At 52.9% G+C, this 27,467-nt stretch overlaps 9 protein-coding genes across 9 annotated transcripts; 3 read left to right on the forward strand and 6 right to left on the reverse strand.

The window, feature by feature from the left end:
* Positions 1-1,223: 1,223 nt before the first annotated feature.
* Positions 1,224-2,561, reverse strand: HMPREF1120_01819 (uncharacterized protein; the record flags this gene model as incomplete). The annotated part of the gene is made up of 1 exon (XM_009155844.1): positions 1,224-2,561. The coding sequence occupies one exon, from the start codon at positions 2,559-2,561 to the stop codon at positions 1,224-1,226; it is 1,338 nt and encodes a 445-aa protein (XP_009154092.1).
* A 659-nt stretch (positions 2,562-3,220) lies between these two features.
* Positions 3,221-4,159, reverse strand: HMPREF1120_01820 (uncharacterized protein; the record flags this gene model as incomplete). The annotated part of the gene is made up of 1 exon (XM_009155845.1): positions 3,221-4,159. The coding sequence occupies one exon, from the start codon at positions 4,157-4,159 to the stop codon at positions 3,221-3,223; it is 939 nt and encodes a 312-aa protein (XP_009154093.1).
* Positions 4,160-8,031: 3,872 nt separating this feature from the next.
* Positions 8,032-8,825, reverse strand: HMPREF1120_01821 (uncharacterized protein; the record flags this gene model as incomplete). Its single annotated transcript, XM_009155846.1, has 2 exons — positions 8,032-8,647; positions 8,710-8,825. 2 exons carry the CDS (start codon positions 8,823-8,825, stop codon positions 8,032-8,034), a joined length of 732 nt encoding a protein of 243 aa, XP_009154094.1.
* Positions 8,826-13,030: 4,205 nt separating this feature from the next.
* Positions 13,031-14,821, reverse strand: HMPREF1120_01822 (uncharacterized protein; the record flags this gene model as incomplete). The annotated part of the gene is made up of 1 exon (XM_009155847.1): positions 13,031-14,821. One exon carries the CDS (start codon positions 14,819-14,821, stop codon positions 13,031-13,033), a length of 1,791 nt encoding a protein of 596 aa, XP_009154095.1.
* Positions 14,822-15,328: 507 nt separating this feature from the next.
* Positions 15,329-17,799, reverse strand: HMPREF1120_01823 (mitotic spindle assembly checkpoint protein MAD1; the record flags this gene model as incomplete). Its single annotated transcript, XM_009155848.1, has 4 exons — positions 15,329-17,251; positions 17,301-17,455; positions 17,514-17,637; positions 17,689-17,799. The coding sequence occupies 4 exons, from the start codon at positions 17,797-17,799 to the stop codon at positions 15,329-15,331; spliced, it is 2,313 nt and encodes a 770-aa protein (XP_009154096.1).
* Positions 17,800-18,162: 363 nt separating this feature from the next.
* On the forward strand, positions 18,163-19,275 carry HMPREF1120_01824 (uncharacterized protein; the record flags this gene model as incomplete). Its single annotated transcript, XM_009155849.1, has 1 exon — positions 18,163-19,275. The coding sequence occupies one exon, from the start codon at positions 18,163-18,165 to the stop codon at positions 19,273-19,275; it is 1,113 nt and encodes a 370-aa protein (XP_009154097.1).
* A 352-nt stretch (positions 19,276-19,627) lies between these two features.
* Positions 19,628-20,713, forward strand: HMPREF1120_01825 (homoserine dehydrogenase; the record flags this gene model as incomplete). Its single annotated transcript, XM_009155850.1, has 1 exon — positions 19,628-20,713. The coding sequence occupies one exon, from the start codon at positions 19,628-19,630 to the stop codon at positions 20,711-20,713; it is 1,086 nt and encodes a 361-aa protein (XP_009154098.1).
* Positions 20,650-22,529, reverse strand: HMPREF1120_01826 (uncharacterized protein). Its single transcript, XM_009155851.1, has 3 exons — positions 22,119-22,529; positions 21,898-22,042; positions 20,650-21,775 (listed from the first exon to the last, which is right to left on the reverse strand). Exons 1-3 carry the CDS (start codon positions 22,281-22,283, stop codon positions 20,856-20,858), a joined length of 1,230 nt encoding a protein of 409 aa, XP_009154099.1. The 5' UTR covers positions 22,284-22,529; the 3' UTR covers positions 20,650-20,855.
* A 351-nt stretch (positions 22,530-22,880) lies between these two features.
* Positions 22,881-27,245, forward strand: HMPREF1120_01827 (autophagy-like protein 11; the record flags this gene model as incomplete). Its single annotated transcript, XM_009155852.1, has 1 exon — positions 22,881-27,245. One exon carries the CDS (start codon positions 22,881-22,883, stop codon positions 27,243-27,245), a length of 4,365 nt encoding a protein of 1,454 aa, XP_009154100.1.
* Positions 27,246-27,467: the final 222 nt, after the last annotated feature.

Genomic DNA, 27,467 nt, shown 5'->3' on the forward strand with positions numbered 1-27,467 from the left:
CGTCTGTTGCGCCGCTCCGCTCCACACTCGGTGGTGATACAATTTGGTGCCCGAGCAGAGTTGATGCGACGAATCTCATTCCCCTCTCATGTCGCTCCACTTTACGTCTAGCTCAGGCGCAGGCTACGGCATCGACTCGGTTCGTCCACGAGCAACTGCCGAGGCTGATGGATGATATGTTGTGTTGCTGTTTTTCTCTTCTTATGATTTGTTGCCTTTACATCTTTGTGCTTTTCTGGTTTGGTGAACAAAAAAAAGGGGTTGGATTGGGACATGATCAATAGACTGACTGTACCAACATCAATGTCTGGGCGGGTGATTTCAAGAGTCTTGTTTGATTAGCCTTGAGCCTTATCTTTGCTGTCTTTTGTACAGAGCAGAGCATTGCAGTGTGAAAACAAGATGGCATGCATGGATTGGCACAGTATGTGGTGATTGTCTGTCACTGATCCCTGATGATGATATATATGTACAGTACCGAGTACTTACTAGTAATGATGACGAACGGACGATGGGGATGAAAATGAACATAACATGAAAATGAATCAAAAAAAAATCAATGAGTCTCTCAACTTTGATTGTATAACAATCGATTGCCTTGTACTATGCGAGTTGTAATTACAGATTTGTCGTTACCTATCTGTTATTGGGCCTCATGACTTGCGGTTTGACCCAGCGCAATCAGTCCGACAGTCCTGAGAGGTAGCTATGTTGCCATTGGATAGAGGAGATATTTAATGTAGGGCCAATATATGTTCGATATGGGATCGGTTTGGAATCGATTCAGAATCGGCTCGGAGTTAAGGCGGAGTTAACATATACCAGGTATGGACCCAGTACTACCTCAGTTGTATGCGGTGACTTGGGTGGTTGCAAAAGCCACAATCGTATACATACTTGCCGTTAATACCTCATTATTGATACTAGTACTCGATATATTGATGAACTTGAATGCCCTGCACAGTCGAGTCCCAGTTCTTGTCTCAAGCTACTTACCTAGTTCTGAGTATGTACGGTACCAATCTAGAGCAGAGAGGGCCACCCTGGGGCTGACTGCAGTGGCGGTATTTTGATGCATGTGTGTTTACAATGAACTTGAATGGGATATTAATACATATGTATATACTAAGCTGAGGCAGCAGCTTAAGGTAGACAACGTACACCATGAAGTGAAAAGAACCATGAACCCACGGACCATGTGCGAGAGAGCATTATTTGCGCCATCACAACCCGAAAGGATAAGTCTCGGCCTCCTCCAACGGCGTATGCGGCTGTTTCTTCTCGAGCGCACCTACCGCATGAGTCGTATCAAAAAACAAAAAAGCGTCAAACTGCAGGGCCAGCTTTGCGCCACTGTAATGGCTCCACCGCTCAGTTGCAGGGCGGTAAATAACACCAATGAACCGTTCGAGTCTGGTCGTGGCCAACTGGCGCCGCGTGTCTTCATCACAATGGCCTTTCCGCATATCGATCAAGAACCTGCTCAGACCGGTATCATGGCAGACTCGTTCCCAGCTATCTTCGCGGGACGGATTGACTTTCATGAATTGCATGTCGTCGTCCCACTCGTGGGCGGCGGCGACGGTGCCGTCGTGGGTGCCGCAGCCGACTAGGACGACATTGTCCAGGTGTTCGCGGCACAGTTGACCCAAATTGATTTCGCCGCGCGAGATACCCATGTCGGTATACCTTGCGTCGCCGAGATGAGAGTTATGAGCCCAGACGATGGCTTTATTGTTCGGGCTGCGGAAGTCAAGCAGCCGCTTGAGCGTTTCAAACATATGACTGTCGCGTAGATTCCAGGTGATTTCGTCGCTGTAGTACATTTTTCGATAATATTCCTCAGCGTCGACGACAAGTGTCGCATTCTGCTCCGCGCTGTGGAAGTGTTCGCCATCGTGGATCTTGGCCGAATACTCAAGTCGCTTGCGCAACAGTTCCAGCAGCATCTTGATCACGTCCTCCTCGCATGTCTTCCATCGTCCACTCCGCATCTTCATTCCATATTCGTGTTCTCGGCCCGCCCACCGCGACAGCTGGCTGTATCGTTGTCGGGCCTCTTTGGCCATTTCGGGATCGACGGATTCCAAATACTTGATCACCGCGGCCATTGATGATCCCATTGAATAGAGGTCGAGTCCGTAGACACCGGCCCTTTCGTTAGGTGGTAGTCCGGCATTGTAGTCGCGGAGCCAGTGCACAAAATCTTGAAATTCCCGGTTCCGCCACATCCATGTCGGGAATCGCTTGAACATGGTTTCTTGTGCTTCTGTTCTTCCGGGGTGGTTTGGCCATCGTCGGACGTAGTGGTCGATGGCTTCGGCGTCGGGCCAGTCGGCTTCCAGTGCTACAATCTTGAACCCGTGCTCTTTGATTAGTCGTTTGCTGATTTCCGCGCGTGCCGCGTAGAATTCGGATGTCCCGTGGCTGCCGTCGCCTAGGCAGACCACGTTGTATTGGCCTAGCCAGTCGAAGTTGGCGGCGAAGGATGTGCTGTTGATGGGGGGTAGGGCTTTGGCTGCCCGACGCATGCACGAGGCGAGTGCTGCTGTGGCAGACATGGTTTCTTGAACTTTCAGGTATCACTTTTCGGTATTCGTTTATCAGCAGGAGACGTTTAAATGGAGACTTTCGTATGGCTTAGGGAGTCAGCATCAATTGTCGCGAGGGTCAGACATGTCTGCCCGAATAATGGTCTTATAACCATCATATGGGCCGGACATGCTTGGCTGGAGACACGATCGACAAACCCGACCGGATGATGGGTCCCTTCGAAATGAGAAGAAGTCTCTTGATCCATCATCGCCGTTGCACGACGATACTTGCAACTGGATTGGTGGTGGTCTGGTTCTGGCCGTGACCACGTGACCTCGCTTGGAGGCACAATCCGGGGTCATGTGACGTCATTGTGACATGATCGTGACAATGGAAGGCTGGACACGCATCGAACGCATGCGGAAGTAATAAGATGCAGTCTGTATGGTCGAGGAAAGGCCGTTACTTGGTGTGGACGCGTATAGCAAGTAGTACAAAATAGTACGCGGGTGTGGAAATGCCACATCATGCTATATGTCACAGCTGCTCTGATTCGAACTGAGCAAGCACACCAAGGCCTCGATCACAGTAGAACAGTCATCCGCCGCCAATATTATGCCTCGAACTCCATCGTTACCTTTGTTAAATGGTACTATACTAGGCCCGACAAAACAAGCCAGCACGCTCAAACGGACAGCCCTCGTCCTTCTGCTTCCACGTTCTCAATGTGCATGGTAGGACGATTCTCAAGTTTTGCCATCCAGTCTGGTACCGGATCGCTTTCGGCCAAAATTGGCTGACGGTAACTGGCGGTCGAGGGAGACACAAAGGAATCCACGTCGGCAAGGGCGTTGGATAATGTCCGGGAACTCGATTGCACCAGGTTGACCAATTTCCCCAAGACGGCAAATTCCATCTTGAGTTTGCACGAGTAGATGAGCGACTTGAACGCTCTCTCCATCGACCTCAACCCTTTGTATTCCAGGGCCAACAATGCGATATCCATCAAGATGATTATGGTGTTGATAATGAACAACTCGTACATGACCCGACGGGTGCCCTTTCGCGATATCAGCTTGAGAAGCTGGACCGTCTTCCACAGGTATATCCCCGAGATGATGAATTCCTGGATGCAGAAGCCGGTCATCTGGATTTTTTCCATGTAGAAGAGCGCTCGGGTGAATGCGGGCTGTTCACTGCCATAGCTCTTGCCGTACTGGATCACCGTGGTGGCCGTGTGGAAGATGAGAGCGTCGACGATGATCATCCACTTGATCGCGCGCAGGACAGTCTCATTTTGCAGGATCAGTCCCAGTCGGGAATAAAGGACAAATGCTTGACCCGTAATGAGCATGACCCAGCCGATCGTGGCTAGCATCATGCAGGCCCAGAAGGCGGTGATTGCGAAGTATTCCAGGATATAGCCGACGCAATAGGGAACAATCCCGATCGAGGCGACAACCAGGGAGACAAAGTAGAGGCCGCGCCATTCTCGAAAGGTGGTGAAGATGATGAGGAGCAGTTCCAAACAGTTATAGAGGGACAGGGTCATGCAAGTGACCACAATGATGGGTTGAGCGGTCCATTTGCCCTGGAATTCTCCTTGATGGTAGGCGGGAGCCATGATTTGGCGCACATCCGATCATAGTTGATGACGCCGCATGAGGTTTTTCTTGTCGAGCGTGATTGAGTGTAAAGCTGGGGATGCGTATAAGGTAGATAAGAAGATGCAACGGACGCACGGAGAACCAGATGGTCGGTGGAAAGCTTGGGTGGGAAGCCGAATATCTGGGGTTGCGGGGGGTGGACGCCTCTTGATCTGCCATCCCGTCACCTCCCACCAACCCAGGATATTGCCCTTCAACAGGGGGCACCTTAGCTAAGCGACCCGAGGCGAGATTGTCTCCCTCGCTTCGAATAAATGGCCAAGCCAATAGCGGATAGTTCGTGTTACCAGAGAGATGCAATCCATCTCACAGCCCATAGCGCAGCCTGCCGGTGGCACTGAGTGCGCGAATATAATAAGGCGACGTGCACCCTCACCACAGACCGGTCGTCAGCTTTCCTTCTGCCTTCTCGATAAAGAGTCTCATGGCTGGATAATTTCGCGCAGGCATGGGATACTGGGCCATGTTCGGGATACCCTGGTCATCACCGCGCAAACAATTACCCATTTTTACGCGAGGCGCAATTCTCCGCGAACCCAGCCATTCCAGGTCTTTCCCCTTTCCACAAATAGCAATCTATGCCCGTACTTATCGAGATCGACGCTTTCTCGGGAGCATATCAGAGAAGTACTTCCCGGGTAACGTGAGAACAGTTTAGAACACATGGGTGCCGCTGCGGACGATCATATGTTTGACATTCCCACCACTTGATTGTTGTTGAAGTGGCGTGTCCGCTTATTATCCTTCGCGTGCGTGTGAAAAGTGATGATAGCCATTCTGCCAGCTGGTTTGACCAGCCGGGATGATGTACGTCTCCCGATAGACCCGGTGTTTGTACTGGCAGCATGAGCATTGTCGTCTGAGTGAGCCGTTTTATTCCTTGAGACCAAACCCCGATACCTTGTATGTGTGCCGATGGAATATCCGACGGGATCTGAGATCTGAACAGCTCGGATTCATGCTGATCAACATTTCGCACCGGACACAAAGAATTCGAGACCGGTGAGAATGAATCAGCATAGCCTATAAGAAGGCTCAGCGCCCATGAGGCCCCGGACCACCTGGAATCGAGCGCAACCGGTGCAAGGGTAACTCGTCTCGCGCGACTGCACCAGAAACTCAGGTTGGTGCCCGAGTCATCCGGCACATATCACATAACCACGGCAGATCTAGGCTTTGCAACGGCCCGGTCAGATCCATATAATACGTGCTGTAAGCTTTGTAGATAAATTCTTTGGTGACGCAAAGTGCTATCTACAGCTCCGCTGCGAAACACCCTGCCCGGTTATGTCTGGCGACAGAAAACCTTGATGCGGTTTAGCACACCGTGATCCCGGCAGGCCGAAGTCTAGGTCTTATAGGTGACCTTCGGCTGTCGGAAAGAGCATGCTGTGCCAGTCTTAGAAGAGTGAGCTTTTTCCACGGAGATGACAAGAAGGAGTCAGAGCAAACCAAAAGAGTCATGAGCCATCTTCAGCACTCCGGACTGCGCAGCCCGTATCGAGGCACGGTTCATAACCGTCATAATCGGTATGGCACCATGAGACCACCAACTGACGCTGTAATGTTGGGACCGTCGTGGAGGGTCGTTGTAATGTTAGTCAGGTGCAAACCGATCTGATTCCAGCCCAGCACTGTCCGGTCACCTAGGTAGGCACTAGACACGGCCCTTCATCACTGCATTGCTTCTGTGCTCGATGTCCCAAGCTCGAGCGAGAAACACCGTGATTGACGGCATCATGACGGACATCAACCCTCAGCTGTACATTATACGCTGCACAGATATGCGTCGCAGCCTCGCCGCAGTGACCGTCCACTGCAGTACATGACCACCAGACGCACAAGGCTGACTCGAAGTCGATTTTCACAATCGTCCCAAGTTAAGCCCGGTCAGTTCAACCAGCAACCATCAACGGCGACCCAAAAATGCTCGGAACTGAAAGAAGAGGTATTCAGGACTTCCACCTCGTGACACAGCGACCCCATCTTGATGAGCTAGATATAGCATCGCCGGTGTTTGATGTACGGTGATTCTCAGACTCCGTTGATGTCTTTGGTGGGTTTATATTTACATTTTAGGATTTCACGTGATGACGTTCTTGATAGGCCTTTCTCGCGCTTCAAGTTGTACAAACTCGGATGGGAGCACTGCCATGGAGCTCACGGTGTCCATTGTAAGTTGTACATACCGCAAGGTCTATGACTTCTTCCCAAGATTAGCCTGCCAGTGGGCAAATATGATGGGCGGGACGATGTTCATCTAGAACCCCCCACGCAAACCTTCCTTGTGCTCTCAAGCTTCACCCACCACAACAGAACAGTCACACAGCCGGCAGTTCATGCAGACTGCCGACGACGTGGACATGGACATCTGACACGCATAGGTACGGATTCGGATCCCCACAGAAGCCACGCCACTCGACATGACACACTCACACTCACACTCACACCGTGTGGCTTATAGACCAGAGCAGACCCGTCAGAAAGAAGCCTTTTTGCTCCCCAGCCATACATTCAATGCTTCAGCAGGCGCCTATCTGCCTGTTTGCCTGTCTGCCTGTCTGTCTATGTGTCTGCGGCTCTGGGGGAATGGAATGCTGCACTGTAATACTGTCTGCTGACAAGTAAAAAGACACGACGGCAGCCGACATAGCACGACCTAATGCGATGTGATGTGATGCGATGCGACGAAATGAAATGAAATAACACGAGGCGTAGGATAAGAGGTAAGGCAAGCAGTGCGAGGTGGAAGATGATATCCAAGTCCAATACCACTACAACACTAACACGCACAATACAACAATAATCGCAAAGAAGTCGTGTCATGGATTCATGCTCCATACGCGACGTGACAGTGACACCTCTCAAACCTCAACCATTGCAGTGATAGTAAGACTTACTTGGCTGCCTGATGCAGTGGGGTGGTGCCAGTGGCCACGACATCAACATCGAGACTCGAGGTTGAGGCTCCCACTCACGACGACGTCTCCTTTAAAAAGTGACCATAGACCAAAGCCCCAAATCTAACCGGAGTACAGCCACCAATACCACAACCAGAATTGGAACGGATGCGTCCATGTCTCGACTTGGCTGTGTGACTCTGACTCTGCGGCTCCGTCATGTCCTGCCACTATCCTGCGAACATGTAGGACGAAAAGTCCATGCCGGGCGTGGTTACACAGCTGGATGTGACCTTGCTTAAAGGTGGGTGGTTGCATGTACAACGTTGTATGTCCGAGTAAGCATCAAGAGGAGACACCTACCTGCGTCTGCAAGTGACGTAAGTACTACACACAAGAACAGACAAGAAAACAAAAGTAAGAAAGAGAAGAAGAGTCCTAGGTGGATTTTTCAAGGTTATAAGCATTCAAAAACACCTGGCCCACAGCAGCCTCGGCCTCCCAAGGAGTTGTGCTGATTTGTCCGATGGTCAGTGTCGGTAGGTATAGTAGGCACATAGCAACAGTATATATAGTAAATATAGTCCACAGTCGCCAACACACCTGACCATACCAAGTATCATCCCACAACACAACCCAAAGGAGGAAGCCAGCGTACATGCCCATGGTCCAACACATCCACAAAGACCCAACGAAAAGGAATGTAGTAGAATGTTTACCAAGTGGTAAGTGCAAGAGGTAAGAGTGTCATAGATAGATACCAATAATCATAAGCCCATTGGATCAGGCTGACGACACCTTCTGAATTGTCATGTCGATTTGCCCTCTGACAAACAAATCGGGAGATAGAAAACCCAGTTTCATGAATATCTACCACCACCAACTCCGTGCTGTCGTCGATAGAAGTAGTCTTGAAGCCCAAGGATAATCTAAGAGAAGGTGGTCTTGAGAGTGGCGCTGGAGCCCATACCACCACATCCACCAGATGGCGCGCCGTCGTAAGTGCCGTAGTTGGCTCCGACTTGCGAACCGTTTTCGCAGTTGATCAGCTCGTAACCGGTGATGCAGGAGTTGCCGGAGCTGCACTTGAAGACACAGGTGTTCATGTCGCTGGTGCACGAAGGGCCGACAATGCTCATCGAGTGGCCGCTCATGTTGACCTCGCGAGAAACGTCGACCACGCCGTATTGGCCGAAAGTGAATTCACCCCAGGTGTTGGAAGCCTGGCCGTTGACGAGAGAGGTGTCCGAGTAAATGGCGGTCCAAGCACCCGATGCACCATCGGCGAATGAGACCTTGATCGACTCTCCAGCCGGGATGGAGGCGGTGATGGATGGCTGAACGGCGTTGATCCAGGAGCCGGCAACGCCCCAGACCACAAGGATCAGATCTTCACCGGACTCGTTGACGAATTCGTTCAGGTAAGGACCGTCAGTGCCGAGCCAGGCATGGCCGTTGGCAACGGCAGAGTTGACACCCAGGTTCGCAACGCCCAAAGAGGTGAGTTTGCTGGCATCCGTGGCAGTCAAGGCTGTGGCACGTTTCCTATGGTCCAAGTGTCAGTGACTCCTAGCGTCTTGTGTAACAGGTTCCCAATGTTGTCTTACTCGACTTCAGCGTGATCATGCTTGCGGGCATGGTTGTGGAAGGCCGAGTGAATGTGGCCGAGGCTGGCAGCATATGCTTGGCCGATCGCAAGGGTGGCCAGCACCAAGGACTTCATTGTGCAACGCATTTTTGCGAGTCTTGATTTTTTGTTTGGAGAGTTGTGTTTTCTCTTGAGGTCCGGTCAAGAGAAGATGTTGCGTTGAAAGCGATGTTCGCTGGATAAAGGAGTGAGTGGTTTCGCGTTTGTTTGGGACGATCACAGATCGAGTCTCTGTAAGGAGTGTATAGGGGAAAGAGGGAGTGACGAAGCGAACTGGCTTTCGCGTGAAAGAGTGAACGCGAGCGTAAGCTGGTACGGCTGGGAAAAATGAGAGGACGACGTTTGCAAAAAACGTCTGTGGGTGAGGGTTATAACTATCCCGTCGGTGGACACGAACTTGACAGAAGAGAAGGAGAGGAGGAGGAGAGAGATAGGAACAGACCAAGCAAAGCAGAGATGCAACAAACAGAGACCCAGGGAGACGCGGACCCAGGCACCGCAGAGGGTTGCAGCAACGGGACCAATTGACAAGCTCCGCCGGGGATGGAGACCGGCGGCTGACCCATGCCCGTGGCGTGCGACGGGCCCAGGAGTTCAGCATCCCCCTGTCTTTGCTTGGGTTTGTAGGCGGTCGAAGACCTGGGCCCGCTTCAATGAAACGGCCTAGCTTCAGTTTAGCCTCAGCCAATTTCCAGGCACCTGGCGAATGAAGTCGACTGTTGGTTTCGGTACCTGGCGCCAACTGGCGCTTAGTCCATCCCCTACGTCAACCGGCGTCGTAGATCGGACTCGAACATTGCTCTCATTTCGGCCTCTGGCACTTTGACAGATAGAAGGGGCTGGGTCCCAAAGAGGCATGACTCGGGGGTGTGTATATTGCTTCGCGCCGCGACAACACACGTCAGCTCCTGGAATGTGCAGAGCGCGCGCGGGCAACCAGATGCAAGGTGAAGTTTGTCCAATCCTAATGCCTGATGCTGGTCAGATCCAGAATCGTGGCAATTGGGCCCGTGCGTCAAGTCCTCGGGCCAAGACCAAACCCCCAAAGACCGCCAACGCACAATTAGTCGTGGCACGAATCCATGTTTGTCCATCATCGAGCAGCGATACAGCTTCCAACACATGTCCGGATGGATCATGATGGGATCTGCGGTGGAAGTGCCCTTGTAGAAAAGAACGGCCGAACGCCCCAGGGTAAGAAGCCGTCCAATAATACCCCAGTCTTCCGGACTTTTACCACCATCTTACCAAGTCGGGAAAACTCTGCCATTGAATTGTCCTGTCGGAGATAGAGGAGCTAGGTTTGTAGGTCTGAGAACTTCGCATCACCGACCGTGACGGCTGGCAGTTTTTACGACGAGGGTTGTTGTTACTGCAGGATCCTGCAAGACCTCTAGACGTCGGACTGAACCTGCAGCAATATGCAAGGTGGTCCGGTCAAACTGTGCAAATCATTGGCGCATAATGTCTGACCGCTGCACCTGGACTGCTGAGACTTTCTTGATTGACACCTCTCGCACAGAATGCTGTCAAGCCGTCTCGAAGCCCAGTCATGCGCAGGTTGTAGCATACCTCATGAGCCGAAAAAAATCTCGTTGCAACGTGTGATTCATGACCCAAAGGCGAATATTGTAGCGGCGCAAACCGCTCAAAGAAGCAAAGCGTGCCAGGACCGAAAACCACCGTTTTCCATGTGGGTTATGGAGTGGATTTTCATAGTCTTTTTCCTAGCGATTCTCAAGTTCTGTAAAAGTCTCGCCGGTACTGGCCTTTCTATCGAGGCTTCTGCAGGTACTGGCCTTGGCGACTCGTGGACTTCCCGCTAGATTGTCCCTAATGGTGTTGGGTTCTTCCTCGGGACGGCTGGCACCTTGCGCCAAGCTGTATCTGTAAGGGACGAGTCGCATCCTACTGGTTGCGCGTTATGTAGTGGATGTTGATCTATGCGTAATCTTTATCATGACTTCGGTAACTCTGATAAAATTCCTGCTGGTGCCGTGGGCGCGGTCCGGGTGTGTGGTGATGGCGCTCACAGTCCACCAGTGAGAATGCTTGCGCAAAGCGATATTGGCCATGTATTCTCCATCACGACATTCGAGAAGTCTACTTCTGCCTGCCTTGGAGCCGCTGTCTTCGGACTTCAACCGCGCTTGATGCATGTATCAGCCAGTCAACAGTGAGAAGTCAGACGTGGTTCCTTCCTGGCTCCCGGGACCAAGGTTAGCGCTGCGGACTTTCATTATCTAGGGCCTCCAAACCGTTGGCGACATCTTCCGCAAATGCCATGTTCAGCAAGGTGTATCCGCAAGGTGAAGGTCGGTACCCAGCATCTTTGCCATGGAATTCGTGGGTCCATCAATTCTTCACTGGCTCATACTCCACGCTCAATGATAAGACGTTTCCGGTGGAATCAATCGGACCCTGCGCTGCTGTCCATTAGTTCGTTTGTCGCTGCAACCTCGTATCGGCAGGCATTTTTCGAGGCAAAGGATTGGGAGTCCGAGTCGGGCTGACACAGTCATGGCGATGTCCTGCTGCAAGGTCTCAAATGTACCCCCTGCTCGCAGCTTGCTGACTTTTAGGGAAGAAAGCTCCACCAACGCAACAGGCAGCCGAAAGGCGAATAATGAAAAACACTTCGGATCAGGATCGGTAAGGCAAGAGGGAGGAGCAGAAAATTCTTGATCGAGGGTAGAGACGGCGCATGTGAGGGAGCAGTGAATGCAGGGACAGATATTGCTGCGTGACCAACTACCGAGCGAAGCATGCGAGTCCATTTTGATCAAGTCTCCCCCAACATGCTCGCTTGTTCGGCAGCCTTGAAAATGTCACGGCGCGTGCGAGGTGCGTAGTCCGTAGGAGTGTAGGTCTTTGTTCGGCGTCCCTTTACTGGGTAGGTAGTGGCTTCATTCATGGCCTTCCAGTCCTAAATGTAGGTACCGAGGGATTCAGACAGCATTGCCTTGGTCAATGTGAGATTCTCGGCTCGGGAGCAAGAAGAAATTGGGGACCCTGGAGTGGAAATCCATAAGCAGGATGCTCCTCAAGCAAAGTTTCCAGTCTTGAGGTTTACGAGATAATGAAGTCAAGACAAACAACCAGATGTACCGCAAGTGTGTGGTACGTACCTACTACTATAGATTGTCGTACAACTTGAACTCTGGGCAAGCGCAGTGTCCGCAACAACTTTTCCCCGTACCGACCTCCACTCCCCGTGATCTGCCCCCTTTTTCGATCTTCTCTGCCCACCGGGGCCGCATCGAAATTAGGCTTGCGTGTACCATCAAACAATGTCTATCTATCAGGTCAGGCCAATTTCGCTGTGATTCTCCTCCGCCCAACGTGTTGTTATATTCCAACTCCAACACAGCGTACCCCATCGGGGCAGCTAACCTTCGGTCCATCAGCAGTGCTTGAGCGTGGACACAACAACCGGTCTGTCCATGGTCTTGAACTCCACCCTGATATCCATACCCTAGAGGTCAAGCACCTTTTGCTGTGCTTTCCATGAGGTATGCGCCAAGTGGGACCCTCTTAACATGGAACTCCCTCTCATTGCGAAGCAAGCCCCCAGCCATACGATTTCCAATGATTGAACGTGCTCTCGCAGCAACTCCGGAACTTGCGCCGAAGAACTAATAAGCCGCCCGCGTATTGCGGCTATCCCAGCCCCGACTGCCGCTTTGTGTCAGTGTATACAACCGACGCAATCATGAGAGCGACACGTAATGTACATGTCAAAGCCGCGAGCCCTGCCCCAAGTCAGGCTCCTAGCCAGAGACAGTAATTTACGGGAGGCTCCTTGTTAGGTGCTCCGATCAATGTTGGAACCATATCGATCGGATCGAGTAGCGGTGCGCTGTCATTTCCGTATGTGGCCCGAATATGTTCATCAAGCATGGCTGTGTCTCACCTGGTACGTCCTGGCAGCGGGCAACTTGTAAACTGGGGCCCAGTGCTCCGCGCGGGAAGTTGCTGGCTTTAACGTCGATGAAGGCCACCCAGAGTTGATACCCTCGGGTACATTAGCCTGGTCGGTGAGCCACTGAGTTAAGACCAAGGACAGATGGACCCGGCCGGTGCTTCCTTATCTTGCTGGTTCCGTAGCCTCGTCTGCAGGTTCATCCATTCAGTTAAGTCTCGTTCATTCATTGATAATATTTTAAGACCTCTTTGACCGACAGCCTCCCGGTGAAGGCCTTGTTACTGTCAAAGTTCACAAGTCGTCCTTGCAAGCCTCAGAAACAATCACAGCTTCCGTAACATAAAGGTGTTCTTCTTCATGTAGATATCGGGACTGACCTGTTGATTGGTTCAGCCGGGTTGCTGTCCAATCCTGCGTTCCGCATGCGGCCGTCGACCAGATAGGCGAGCCTTTTCAGTCTGAGGTGTTGGACAGGGTCATGATAGAAGAACTTCTCTTGAAAAGTCTTCAAGACCTCGAAGCTATCCAGGTCGGGATGAGTCGACTGAGCTTTCCGCACAAGTTTCCCCAGGCCAGTCTTGAAGAGTTCTTCAAGAAACCAGTCTTCCACTTCACTATCAACAGCTGAACACATGGCCCCAACGCTGAGAATCCAAATTTTGACATCAGTGACTCCGACCCATTCAGTCTGGGCATTACTCTGACGCTGCAGGATTGCTTGCAGTTTGGGAGCAATCAAATATCCCAATCTTCGCAAACCCAGCACGACCATAGTCGTAAGGATCCACATAAGCAGAGCAACCCGTAGGGCCTCATGGCAAGTGTTCGAGAATTTCATGGCAAGCAGGCGATATCTTATAGCGGCGTGCCGCCATTGGACCCATCTCGCTGCGTTTTTGGTGGCCTCTACCGAACCCGCGGCCGCGTTCGTCAAAACCCAGACGCATTCGACCGTCTCCTTGACAATCTCTGCTAGCTCATCTGGGAAATAGCCACCAGCTATCTTCGCCTGCAAGGCCGGTGCGATACTGCTGAGGTTCGGTTCAGCCGCTAATTGAAGAGCCGGCGGGGTGACAGTCCAGTAAGGTCCGGGGTCATATTCGCACGGTAGATCGCATGGCTCCAGGAGAACGGCAGACATGTGGCCATCACCTATGATGAAGAGTTCCTTCACACAGGGATCGGGAACCTGGCCAAGCCCACCCCATGAAGCGAACAGTGCCTTTGCTGCTCGCATGTGGATCTTGGCTGCTGCATAGTTCTGCCGATAGGCTTCACCCGCATAGAGGTGGAAGATAATCAAAAGAAGCTGATGCTTCGAGGCGGAGCTGAAGCGCCGCCGCACGGCCGTGAGGGCGTTTCCCATGTACTTATCAGTGCCTTGGCCCGGAATCAGGTCCACATTCTCGATCCTGGCTGCCATACAGGCAAGAATTGCATTCATCTCCACCTCATTTTGCATTGCACGTCGGATCACGGCTGGTGCAGAGTTTTGATAAGTGTACGAGCCTCCGGGAGACGTCCTGCTCTCTGCATCCCATACACTAGGATGATATTTTTCGCAGAAATATGAGCACAATTTGGCGACATGAGGATCAAGCTTGACCACTGACTGGCCAAAAGGGTCCAGAGAATCGCTGATGACCTGGGTAATATCCGCCGGAGAATCCGCAATCTGCTTGCTATTCTCGGCAAAATTCAGGAGCACAGCTGATGATCCTTTGGCGGCCGACTGTTTGGCCAGCTCGTACCTCTCGGACACATCGACGCCCGCAACTGAGTTCTTTGGTAGGCGTGGCTTTTGGGGATGAGCACGCGAAACACGCCTCGTATGACGAGGATGAGAAGGCAGGGTTGTTGCAATGGCGTCGCGCTCCTCGCTGGACTCTTGATTCGCGGCTGAGTAGGAAGAGTCGCCGTCTGTGCTAGTCAAACTTGTCTTAGACGAGTCGGTTGAAGTGTTGGATTCCTCTCTGATAAAGCTTTGCCTGAATTGGTGGTTGTAGCGGCCACGGTTGGATCCGGAACGGTTGTGTTTCCGACCGCGCTGAACATGGGAATTAATGGACGATTGCTCGGAGGCGTTACTGCGAGTCAAGGATGCGCTACCGGCGTCCTTGTTGACGAATAGAAACCGAGGTGACATTTTGGAAGTCAGTCAATGAGTCTCTGCAGAGCATCATCCTTGACGCCACGCTCCATCGTCGAACCGAAGATTGCCGAAGTCCTTGTTGAGCGCTTCGTGTTGATGCGGGGCCGCTGGAACAGCACACTTGCGCCGACACTCTTCGCGCATAATAACCTCGAATATGGTGATTACTCAGGGCCTTGTGAAGTCATGCTACCCGACGTATCTCGGGCGGCGTGTACAAGCAGTATGCCCTCGATGTGAACGGGTTGAGGACGATTATCACACGGCTGGCACCTCGCGAAGATAGCTGAGATGTGATAGATTTAGGCTCGGCAGCTATCAATCCGGGCCGTGCACTTCAAGTGACGCTAATCCTCTATCGGAAGTACTAGACTCTTTTCGGCGCAGTAGTTGCCCCAGCAGAATCAATCCACATCTCAAGGCTGAAGAATCGGCCACGGCACCAGGCAAGCCATAAGGCTTAGCATCTCGGCCAACAAAGTTGTGAGTTTTGTATTTACGTCACTGCTGATGATCGCCCTCGTCCGGCTTGGAACCATTCCCGAATTTCTCGTAGAACTCCAGCGTCATGGCAGCTAGAAAGCAGGGGATCTGCTTCTTCTCCTTGACCCAGAAGTTGACCAGCTCTCTGATCTCTTCACCAAAAGCACTGTCTGGGCCTCCACTGATCTTCATCGTTCCGTTGTCTCCATCGAAGACAATGTAATTTTCTTCTTCTACTTCACTGTCCTCGTCTGCATCCTGAGAGTGACCGTAATATAGGCTTGACACCTTGGCTTTGCCGTTGGGGAGGAAATTGACCTTGTATCCCAACACGCTGGCGATAACGTCTCGGAACTCGGCCGCTTTCTGCGTCCAAATTTCCCGCTGCCGCCGCATGCGCTTCTCCTTTTCCGCCACTACCATCTCCATATCTTTCAGATCCAGTTTGAGTGCATCCACGGTACTCGTAGGGACCATCTTCACGCTCTGAAGATCCTCTCCATGCAGCTGTGCGAGAAGCTCGGCGTTTTCCTGCTTGAGCGTGCGGAGTGTCGACATTTTGATAGCCGCGGCGTTGGCCGTGGGGTTGTCTCGCAACTCCAAAATTCGTGTCTTAGAGCTTTCACGAAGGGCTTTCAGCTGCTTTTTGGTGGCCTGCAAGTCTGTCGCCAGCATTTGTGACTGCTGAGCGGTCTTCTGTAATGCGATTTGTAGGTTCTTGTTCTTGCGCAACAAAGCCCCCAGCTGCGAGTTGCTTTCGCCACCCGCATCCTGTGAATCCGCCGAACGTTTCGTTCCTCGGGGCTCCTCCGGAGGTGCAGGGGCTGCTGGAGGAGCCGTCTCCAGTTTCGTGAGGTCGGAATGGAGCTGCTGCACCTCCGCTTTGTATTGGTCCACCAAGGCTTCCAATTGCTTGATTTGCTCAGAGCGCTGGGCGTCAAAGTTCTGGTTATCCATTAGTACCGTTTCCTCGGTGTCAAATGTCTTGAGTTGGGCGCGCAAATATTCGACCTCTTTGACCGCCAGGACTCGTTGTCTTTCTAGTCGCTTGTAGGCTTTGTTGTCGGGAACTCTATCGCCTTGTCCAGCTTGCGCTGACCTCAACTTGTCCACTTCGGCCTTCAGGGTTGACTTCTCTGCCTCAAGGGCTTTTATAATCTCATCTTTCTCGGCCAGATCACTCTCCACCGTGCCGAGCCTGTCCGTAATCGAAGCGTACTCGATGCGCTGCTGAATGAGCGCTTTCACCACCGCCTCAGGGGACTTCAGTTCGTCCCCGTTTCCAGACTCGCTTTCTAGCAGTGTTGTCCATGTTCGCTTCTCGTCCTCTAGGATTTCTTTCTGGATCTGAGCCTCGCCCAACTGCCTTTCGACGTCTTTCAAGACTTGTAACTCGATTTCAAGCCCATGTTTCTGCTCCTCTACCACTTGGACGCTGCGGTGAGTTTCACGCAGTCGACGCAGCTCGCCGAGTTGCTCCCTATTGGTTGCCTCGAGTCTTCGGATATGCGACACCTGCTCGGAGAGCTGATTCTGCAGGACATTGAGTGCGTCGCCATCTGAAGAATGCGATTTCAACGAGGCCACCTCAGCTTCCAGTGCCGCAACCTGGTCGTCTCGTTGTGACAGGCGGGTTTGTACCGATTCAAAATGCTGCGTCAAGTCGTCAAGCTCTCGCTTCATGTTATTGACCGTGTCCTGAAGAGCCGCACGCTTCGCCTCGACATCGTCCAGTTGGTATTTGTAATGACGTTCTTGATCGGCCAGTCGCGCTTGCGCATCCTCTGCGTCTTCTTTGAGTGACGAGTTCTGGTCCTGTAAATTGCGCAGCTTTCGCTCCAGGGCGGCCTTCTCGTTGGTGCTCTGGTCCTGCGCCTCTCGGAGTTCTTTGGCCAGTGCCTCTTGCCGTTGCATCGCCTTCTGGGCGGCACTCTCGGCGGCCTACACGAGTAAGTCAGAGCCTCTTCCGCACTGAAATCCTTGTTCGCACCTGGTACTTCTTGAAATCAGCCTCCGCCCTGGCCTGCTGGTCTCGAAGCTCTTTGTCATGTTGTAATGCTATCAAGCCCCGTTCTTGTTGTAGGTTCTTCAATTCATATTCGAGCGAGTTGATTCTCGCCCGCAGGTTCTCATCGTGGGCATGATCTTCGAAAGCATCAGTATCTAAGGTTTGTGGTATCCCATTGACGGCGCCCCATCTCACCTGGCCTTGTTACTGACGATTGTCGCAACCTCGATTGTCGTAAAGGTTGCCCGGTGTTTTCCTCTGCCCCGCCCGTGATGAAGTCGTACGTAGGTTGCGTAGTCGTATGTCTGGTATGCCCGGCCTGTTCCGAGTCAGCAAGGAAGCCACGGCTGGCTTCTAGCATTGAACCTACCGCCGAGGTCGGTCGCGGAAGGGCTGACTGCCCCCCTTGGAGGCTCTTCCTGCCGGAAAGTGATGACCGAGACGTCGAAAGGCGCATCCTTTTCGAAGCCGGCGAGCTCATCGCGTCGGATTAGGCAGTTGGAGCCCGACCAAGTCCTAGGACCAGCAATCAAAACTTATAGTCAAACTGCCAGTGCGACGTTAAGTCCCATTGCACACTGTTTACAGCCTCCCATTTCGGAGTTCTCGAAAGTTGGCTTGGCTTCATGCTGCTTTTTACTGGGTACAGCATACGATCATTATTGGCTGACCGTTGGTAAAGAGGCATGTAGTGACCGATTTTGATAGCATGACTCGCCATCTGGTACACTCACGTGAATCGCATGATTCGTGGATGGCCGCCTTTCCGCCAGACCAAAGTACACCAGCGCCAGCGATAGACTGCCGCCGATAAATATACAACCTCGCCGACTGGATAGACGCGATGGCTCGCTCTGGAGGAAAACGAGGTACAAAGTCAACAGCTGCGTCATCCTCCTTCAACCCGAAACCACAGGCCAGTTCTTCCTCCGGCCCTCCTACACCTTTCCAGTATGCCCCCGTCTCGCTTCGACCATTCCTCTCGACGCTTCCTACCGACCATATATACCTCGTTCACCTCGATAACACACCTGCGAGCTTGAAAAAGCGAGTCTTCGTTGTTCCTCTACTCCTCAATATTCTCATCATTGTCGGGCTGTGCGTCCGAATCTACTATGCAGCGCCAGTCTATCTTGAGCAGATCATTACGGTCTTTGGCTATGATACATCCTATACCGTCAACACGAAGACTGCAGGGGCAGGCGAACTCATGAACATAATCAGTTCCAGGACGTTTTTGTTGATGGTGGACTATGCCATTTTTGCATTGATTGGCAGTTGGCCTCGAGAATTCTTTCTTGGGAGTAAGAACTCTAGATTTATGGGGCCGTGGCAATGGCGGTGGAATCTGGGCTTCAGGGACACTGAGATCATTGTCCGGAGAGGAAGAAGCTGGGATACACCGTTGCTCGTCGGGGACATACCAGATCAAATCAAGACCTGGAGGATTGACGAAGAATTGGCCATCAAGGTCAAAGTTGACCCTGCTATGCGAACCTCTTACATCGCAAAGACCGGCTACCTTCTCCTCGACAAGGACTGGGATCTGGACTTCACGGCCATGCTGGATGCCCATCGGTTGGTGGATAACGGGACCGTGCAACTGAAGGACCTTGAGAACCTGGCACTGGTATATTACAAGAAACAGTGGCTAGTCTGGCATGTGCACGAGCAGCTTCCGCAGCCGAGCAAGGAGGCTGGGCAGCAAGATGACAACCTGGAGAAGTTCAGGGCCAAGCTTGCAGGCCTCGGGGCAGAAGACGTCTTCTTCCGCTGGATTGAAATTGTTCAGTTTGAGACGTCCCAGCTGGGAGGCTTCACGGAGGAACGGCGAGGCGAGGCCCTGCGAGAACTGAAAAGTCGTCTGACAAGGAAAGGAGTGGATTTTGCCAGTTTCCTCGAGGATATTGGTGGACAGGATAGTTTGCCTGGGTTTGAGTCTCAGCGTACAACATAGACGAGCTTGGCCTCCAGATTCTGGAGACAGGTAGAGGCATGATCGAGACCATGATCACGAAAGACACCAGCAAGACTACCACGGTCTTTGCCAAAGCTGAGATATCGCGTCGGCTGTTGGCCTGTTTAGAATCAGTTGCGACTGTTGGCGTGCGATGTTGCCCCTCACAATATTTTTATACTTATCGCCAGTTTTAACCCGCGCTCCATTGGCATATTGAAGACGCCCCCAAGTAAAAAGTTCGCCGGAATCAACTGCCTCCTCAACCTGCGCCCTACAAACACCTGCCACAGTACACTCATTTACTCACTTCTCACCTCGAACTCCTCGTTGCCCCGAAAAACCTCACAAAATGTCTGCTTCCAAGCTATATCTCGCCGTTGTCGGCGTCGGCGGCGTGGGGACAGCATTCCTGTCGCAACTGGCATCGCTCCCCTTCAAGCTTCGACCGACGTTGGTGTTCGTCTCCCGATCCTCCAAGCAGCTATACACGCCATCCTACGACGCTGTGTCCGTCTCTGATCTACAAGCGTCCACGTCAAAACTGCTGTCCCTGTTCGAACTGGTGAACTACCTGTCCTCGGCGCCAGGGAAGGCCATCCTCGTGGACAACACATCGAACCAAGACGTAGCCAACGCATACCCATCGTTCCTGCGCAAAGGCATCAGCGTCGTGACACCGAACAAAAAAGCATTCTCCGGCACTTTACAGCTATGGAACGACATTTTCGATGCCGTCGAGTCCTCGGACGGCCAGGCACTGGTATACCATGAATCGAGCGTTGGGGCTGGTCTGCCTGTAATTTCGACGCTTAAGGATCTTGTTTCCACCGGCGACCAAGTCACGCGCATCGAGGGTGTCTTTTCGGGCACGATGTCGTTCCTCTTCAACTCGTTCGCGCCGGCAGATGGGACCGGTGACGGCAGCAAGTGGTCCGAGATCGTGGCCAAGGCCAAAGAGGCAGGCTTCACGGAGCCAGACCCACGAGACGACTTGAATGGCATGGATGTGGCTAGAAAATTGACCATCCTCGCCAGACTTGCTGGCCTCAAGGTCCAAGGTCCCGACAGCTTCCCTGTTCAAAGTCTTATCCCTAAGGAACTCGAGAGCGCCAAATCGAGCGATGAATTCATGCAGAGATTGCCCGAATTCGATGGCGAGATGGAAGGATATAAAGACGAAGCGGCCAAGGCTGGAAAAGTCGTTCGCTATGTCGGATCAGTCGATGTTGCTGCTGGCAAGGTGAAAGTCGGTCTCGAACTGGTCGAGAAGGGAACGCCCATTGCCAGCCTTAGAGGAAGTGATAACCTTATCTGCTTTTACACGAAACGGTATGGTGCGAACCCGTTGGTCATCCAGGGCGCCGGTGCCGGTGGCGAAGTGACGGCCATGGGCGTCACTGCAGATCTTATCAAGGTTGTCGAGCGGCTACGTTAGATTTAGAGCAGGTGTAAAAGTGGCAAAAGTTATACTTGACTGTACAACTATATACGCCATTATCCTCGTTTTGTCTCATTCGTGCCAGAGAGACGCGCTGCTGGTTCCACCCAAGAGGTCAAGCAAGTATGCGTTGACACCGTCAACTCCTGAGATATCTCTTGACAGCTTCACCCCAGACAGCACCTCGTTTGTAGAAATGCATCTGCGGGGCATTGCCCGATTTAAGACCGTCAATTGCAGTGGCCAGCTCCTCCCCGAGGCCTTCATCCTTGATCCGCTGGATAGGATACAAATAAGTATGGAATGCAAAGACGAGCGCTTGGGACTTGGGCAGCCGATGCAGGGTTTGGCGCTCGCAGCGCAAAAAGGTCTTGTCGACGTCGATGTGATCGAGCTCCTCGACAACGTCACCTTCATGGGCATGCGTCGAACCCTTTGCCGCCGCAAACAGCTCGCTGTGCGTCGTGACGGTCCAGTTCACCCGCTTGACGTACTTGCCGGCCTCGACTCTGGAGAAGAAGCGGTCCATGCTACCCTCGAGCTTGGCGGCATAGCCGGGAACGGGCTCGTGGATGGCTGCCAGACGCTTGCCGAGCTTTTCGGCCGGATCAAATCCTGACGGGCACACATTCACATACGCCTCAAGGACGTATTTGGGGTCTTCAGTGTCCTCTTCCGGCAGGAGGAATAGAAAGTCTTCATCCACTGTCTGGCCGAGGGTATGGAGAAGCTGCTCCGTTGGCGTCTGCGGTGTCACTTTGGCCGGAAACAGGGCCCCCGTGACACGATTCTCGAGCATAAATGTCTTGCCTTGCTCGTACTCGGTCTCGTGCAGCTTGAACAACGTCGGGAACCGCAGTGGTAGGTACGTGCCGAGGAGGTACTGGTACAGCTCGACAACGGCCGGGCGGATCCGAAAGTCGTCGTGCACGTTGATAACGTGTTTCCCGTGCTCGGCCATGATGCGCCGTCGGTATGCGATGCGCTCCTCGTACGTGTTGTCGATCATCAGCAGCTCCGAGGGCGACAGATTCTCAAGTGCTGATTCGTCAGACTCGGCTCGGTAAGGTCAGTCTCTCCCTTTCCGCTGGGAGCGGGGGCACAGACAAAAGAAAGCGGGCAGGGACATTCATATGGCAGATGGGACTGCTAATGCCATGGGTGTGGAGGACGGAACTTACCCATTGTCAAGTGATATTTGGGCTTGAATGGCCGGAGCTGCAATGGTTCCGTTGTCTTCCAGTCGAAGTCCGCTTGTTCTTCGACTGGTGGGAACTCGGGGGCTTTGAGGTACCGGTTGTCATGGCCGGCTTTTGCTGCTTCTTGCTGGGGCGATGTTAGGTTGAACACGTGCTGGGGATGGTAATAGAGCAGACTGGATAGTCTTGAACAGTTCACGCACCTGTTTGACCTTGGCCTGTCTAATCGCCAAGAAGACAAAGACAATCAAAAGAATGACATTGAGGTAGTTGGCAAGCGTAAACCGCGAGGCTGCTTGGATATCTTCCCAGGACCTTATGTGCCATAAAAAGGAGGGCTTTTCAATGTGAGACAAATGGTTTGGCATGGCGCAACACCTACACCGCAACCTGTGGCCACGACCAAGTCACAAGTTATTGGAAATACCCTCAAACACAGGCGGGTAGTCAAGTGATCTTGGGAACACTTCAAGCTGTCGAGAAGTCCTAGGTCGTGAGTGATAGTAGCATGGTTCAGTGTAATCGGCATGAGCACAACTCTAGGTCATGCCAGTGTCACCATGATCAGAGATAAACGCTGTGAGCGAGCATCTGCTGGGCCACTTCAATGCACGCCCAATGACATCCATGAACAAATACACTTTGCAGTAGTACCTAGGTATGTAACCGAGGAGATTGGCTGTACCATCCGAGTCCCCATAGTATGGATTAGCTTGTTGATATGGGTGGGCCTGGGGTAGCAACCGGTGCATGGTCTGGATGGTTGACCGCTCTTCTCCGGCAGACTCGCTCCGAAACAGTCATGTGATCAAAGCAGGGTTGCTGACTAAGAATGTTTTCAAGAAGCTGCACGTGCTCACCTCCCATTCACATGCACGCTAAACCCAAAACACCATCTGACGCTAAGCTGTATCCATTTTTGACGCTAAACTCCATTCATCGAAACGGTGGACAAGTGACCGACAATGGGTCAGATCATCAGTCTGCCTGTTGCTGGCAACGATGTTTCCATCAGTCGTCAGTTTGATAACCAACACGCCCTGATCCAGAATTACCATGCTGTCAGAGGTGCCAGGGTGATGGCTTTGAAGGTCTACATCTCCCACACCGGCCAAAGCCTCACATACACCAATGCCGATCCGAATACCCGTGTCGAGACCCTGCGGACATGGATCGAATCCACCGCAGGTATACCGACTGGTCGTCAGATCTTGATGACCAGCCGTGGCAAGAACGTCAAGAACTTATCTAACGAAGTCGAGGTCTACGTCTACGACAAACAGGTCCTCTCCTCCGACGCCCAACCTCCAACCCGGAACGATCTCGAACTGTCACGGCTCTCCGCACCCCCTTCCTCCCTCGCCGATGAGAACAGCCTCAAGGCATGGCAGGACTTGTTCATGTCAAGACGGGCATGGGCGCTGGAAGCCTTTGAAATAGCCAGGACCGGGGTCGAAAACATCGAGCTGTGTGCTGACGAGGCCATAATCATTGCCCGATCGAAGCAAGTTGCCTTGGACAACCTGCGAACCCACGTGACGTCCCTACAGCAGCGATTCGAAGAGACACGTCAATGGGCCGAGAACTACATCCAAGACCACCGGGATGTCCTCGAAAACTGGAAAGCACGTGTCGGTGCACTGGGTGAGTTGCCGGTGCGCGAGGACGTGGCCAAGGTCCTGCGTCGCCAGGTCGAGCAGGAAAGTGACCGCATCGCTGCTCCTATCGGCACTCTGCTTGACTTGGTCGATCAAGATGCACTTCATGTTGCCGCCGAGAGTGTCCAACAGAGTTCGGCTGAGTTCGAAGGGAAACTACAAAAGCTTCAAGCAGCCATGGACAAGCTCAAGATCGATACCAATGAAGTAGGACGCCGGTCGACGGCCATACCGGAGATCGACACAAATGCTTTGCTGGATGAAGCTGAGACTCTGGCCAAGCGTATCACCCTTGACTATGAGGATGTCCTGCAGATGCAAGACAATCCGAAGTCGGTGGCCGCGGTCTCCAGGAAGGCTGCAGTCCATACAAGAGAGTTACTACCCGCCCTCGAAGCTGTGGTGGAGGAGATCATTCATGCATCCAAATCTGCGTCAGAAGTAAGAAATACCGTGTCGAATGAGTGGTATTCCGCCCTTCGAAATATCTCCAGCCTTCAGTCTCGCCTTGCTGAAGCCCAGTCTGCTACGTCGAATCTCGATTTCCATGACGACGAGAATTTTCAGCTACTGAGCCGGATTTTCCACTTGCCATTAGTTTATGGTGCAACCTTGATCGAGGCAACCCGCCGATCGGAATGGACGGAGCGGATGAGGGCCGAGATCGATGTTCTCCACGAAGACCTGTCCGTCCAGACGGAGGAGGAACAACGGCGCCGCAAGAAATGGACCGCCGCACATAATGATTACTTGGACCAGGATCTAAACGCCAAAGACGCCCTTGTGGATCTGAAGGCCTCAGCCCCGAGGAACTCATGGCCATTCGTGATCAGGGATGAAATATTCGCCTGGGTGGATGACCTGACGGCTTTGAGGATCGATGATGCCGTCGAAGCCCTCTCACAGCGATTGAAAGATCTGGACGCCCCAATCCGCAAGCAGAAGCCAAAGCCTTTCAAGAACGGAAGCATCCATGATCTCAGCCAAAGTACGGCCCTACGCAGCGGAACCGACGTCAAGAATTTACAGGACGAAAAATCTAGGCTTGAAGAGAAGCTGAGAGCTTCGGATAGCCGAGTTCGTAAATTAGAAGATCTGCTCCACCGCCAAAGCCAGATGAGCCGCCCGCCTAGTGGGATATTCGTCCCCGGCGGCGCCGCGGAGTTCGAACGACAGACGCCCTCACCGGGTCCGGTCGCAAGGCAGAGTGACCTCTCAAGAAGATCGTCTGTGTCTCTCCGCCGATTGTCCAATACTCAAGATGAGAAGTCTCTCGTGCAGAAAATAGTTGCTTTAGAAGGGCAAGTCCACAAATTGCAGGAGGAGGCCCTTGCGGAGAGACGTTCAAGCACGGAAAGCAGAGACAAGATGCATGAGGCCGAGCTCGTCAAGAGAGACCTCATGGCAAACTTTGAAGCCCAGAAGCAAGAATTCGAAGAGGAGCGCCAGCTGCTGGATGACGAAGTGCATAGGCTCAAGGTCAAACTTGACGAAGCAGAGGACGAGCTCGATCGACTAAACGAGTCCAGAGACCATCTGCGGACGGAACAGGATCAAGCAATCGCCAACCTCCGTGAGGAGTTGGAACAAGTGAAACGAACTGCTGCGGAGGACGTAGCTAAATCAGAGCGTAAGCTTGAGAATGCTCAGAAGGAGACCAACATCCAACGCGAGAAAGTCGCAAACTTGGAGCGTCAGCTGCACCAAGTGAGGGACGAAAGAGCTGCTGCACAAGCTCAGAACATGACTTTGGCGAAGCAGCTCCGAATCATGGAGGACCAACAGCAGGAATACATCACCGTCCTGCAAGGCGCGCATTCGAATCTGTCTCCTGCTGGTTCTCCTCCAGACAACCTCCAGCGTCTTGTCAATGCCCTTGAGATCCTTTCAGAGGGAGCAGCAATCCATACTCGTGGTCTCGATGATTCCTTGCAACTTGCGCTGGCAGAGAACAAGGCGCTCGAGGAGAAGGTCCTGCAAACCGAATCCCAAGTTAAGGCCTTGGTAGCTCAGCTGTCCATGGCCGAGACGCAGTCTGCCGAGCTGCGGGAGAGCCTTGACCAGGAACGAAGCAAGATGTCAGGCTTGCGCACTGAGCTAGCCAGTGAGCGGGCAGAGATCCACAGCCTCCGGGAGAAGTTCGCTGCAGGCGAGACGGGATCGGATGCGCTGAGACAGCAGCTGCAGTCGGAGGCACAAAAAGTTGTTGAACTTCTGGACCTCAAAGCCGAAGATGAAGCCAAAATTCAGCACCTTAAGCACGAAATCGAAGAGCTGAGACGTGAGTCCTCGACCGCTGCCGAGAAACAAGACACTTTGAAGAGGCATCTTGATAGTCGCGGCGAGAAAGCCAAGCAATTGTCGGAACGTCTTTTCCATCATCACGACCGAATCGTCCGCATGCTGGAGCAGTTCGGATACATGGTGTCGAAGCAAGACGACACTCTGATCATCCTGCGCGCTTCAAAGGTCAATGCCAGTGCCATTCTCAGCGGTGGCGAAGGCTCCGGGGCCTCCACGATGAAGCGTACGATTTCCGGCTCCGCACCTGTACAGCACTACTCTGATCCTTCGGATCTGGAAACGCTCTACTGGATGTCCGACAATGACCTGGACTCCGAATCAAGCAAGTATACCAGCTTCCTCGGCGCTTTGCAGCGTCTCGATGTCGACAGTACGATCGACCTGGTCACCAAACGCTACAAGGACGTCGAGAGCCTGGCCAAGAAATACCAGAAGGAGTCTCGTGCATACCGTGAGCGGACACATCGGAGTCAAGCAGAAGCTCATGACAAGATCGCGTATCGGAGTTTCAAAGAAGGCGACCTGGCGCTGTTTCTCCCCACTCGGAATCAAGCGACACGACCGTGGGCGGCATTCAACGTCGGGGCGCCCCATTATTTCCTTCGAGAGCAAGACGCACACAAACTGCAGGCACGTGACTGGCTACTGGCGAGGATCACCAAGATCGAGGAACGTGTGGTTGACTTGTCCCGGAGCCTGTCCACAGGTATGCAAGGCAATGCCTCAACCAGCGCTAGTGTGGACGATGGAGGATCTATGCGGTCTGTTGAAGACGAGAACCCATTTGAACTATCCGATGGTCTTCGATGGTACATGATTGACGCCACCGAAGAAAAACTGGGCGCTCCCGGCACGCCATCCGTCGGCAAATCCACCGTCACAGCCTCCAACGTTGAAGTTAAGGGCCACATGGGAACGGGACGGAAGGAACATAAATCGGGAATGAGCATCGGAGGCGGCATGGGAGGCGCAAGTGCCACGACAAATATGGTGACCAAGACATTGACCAAGAGCCTTGACAGTCGTCGGTCCAGTTCGGGCAGCAAAAAGAGCGTGGACCTCAAGGGCAAACACGATACCATCGGCGCCAGCCGGGGTGGCAGTAATGTTAAGGACATGACCAGCAAGGCGCCACTCGCACCGATCAAAAGCGACACCGATGCAGAGCAGGCTCAACCCGAATGCGACGAAGCGGGTGCAGACGCGGACGCAGAGACGGAGCGTGATGAGGGAGAGGCGGCACGACCTGACAACCAAGCCGGCCCTGTGGCGAGTATGGTCCGCCAGCCGACCGCCGCCAGCGCGACGGACAGGGAAGATGCACAGGTCTTTGAAGTGGTGAGGAGGGATCTCCTGCTCGGCCCATGAAGCATTGCTGCTTGACAAGTTGAGTTGGCTGATGATGAATCAATTCACCTTTAGACCGGTCCTGGTCCATTTGCCTCTGTCGCTCCCGGGGAGGCTGTGTCCATGAGTACCAAACGCAACCCAATGTACGATTTGTCGTACTATCGTCCCGATACGAAACCTGGTGGTGTTGGTGTTGTGCTGGAGCGTCTCCGCCACCACCCGCCCCTACATCCCCAGCGA

This window comes from Exophiala dermatitidis, assembly GCF_000230625.1.
Source record: "Exophiala dermatitidis NIH/UT8656 unplaced genomic scaffold supercont1.2, whole genome shotgun sequence".
Taxonomy (NCBI): Eukaryota; Fungi; Ascomycota; class Eurotiomycetes; order Chaetothyriales; family Herpotrichiellaceae; genus Exophiala; species Exophiala dermatitidis.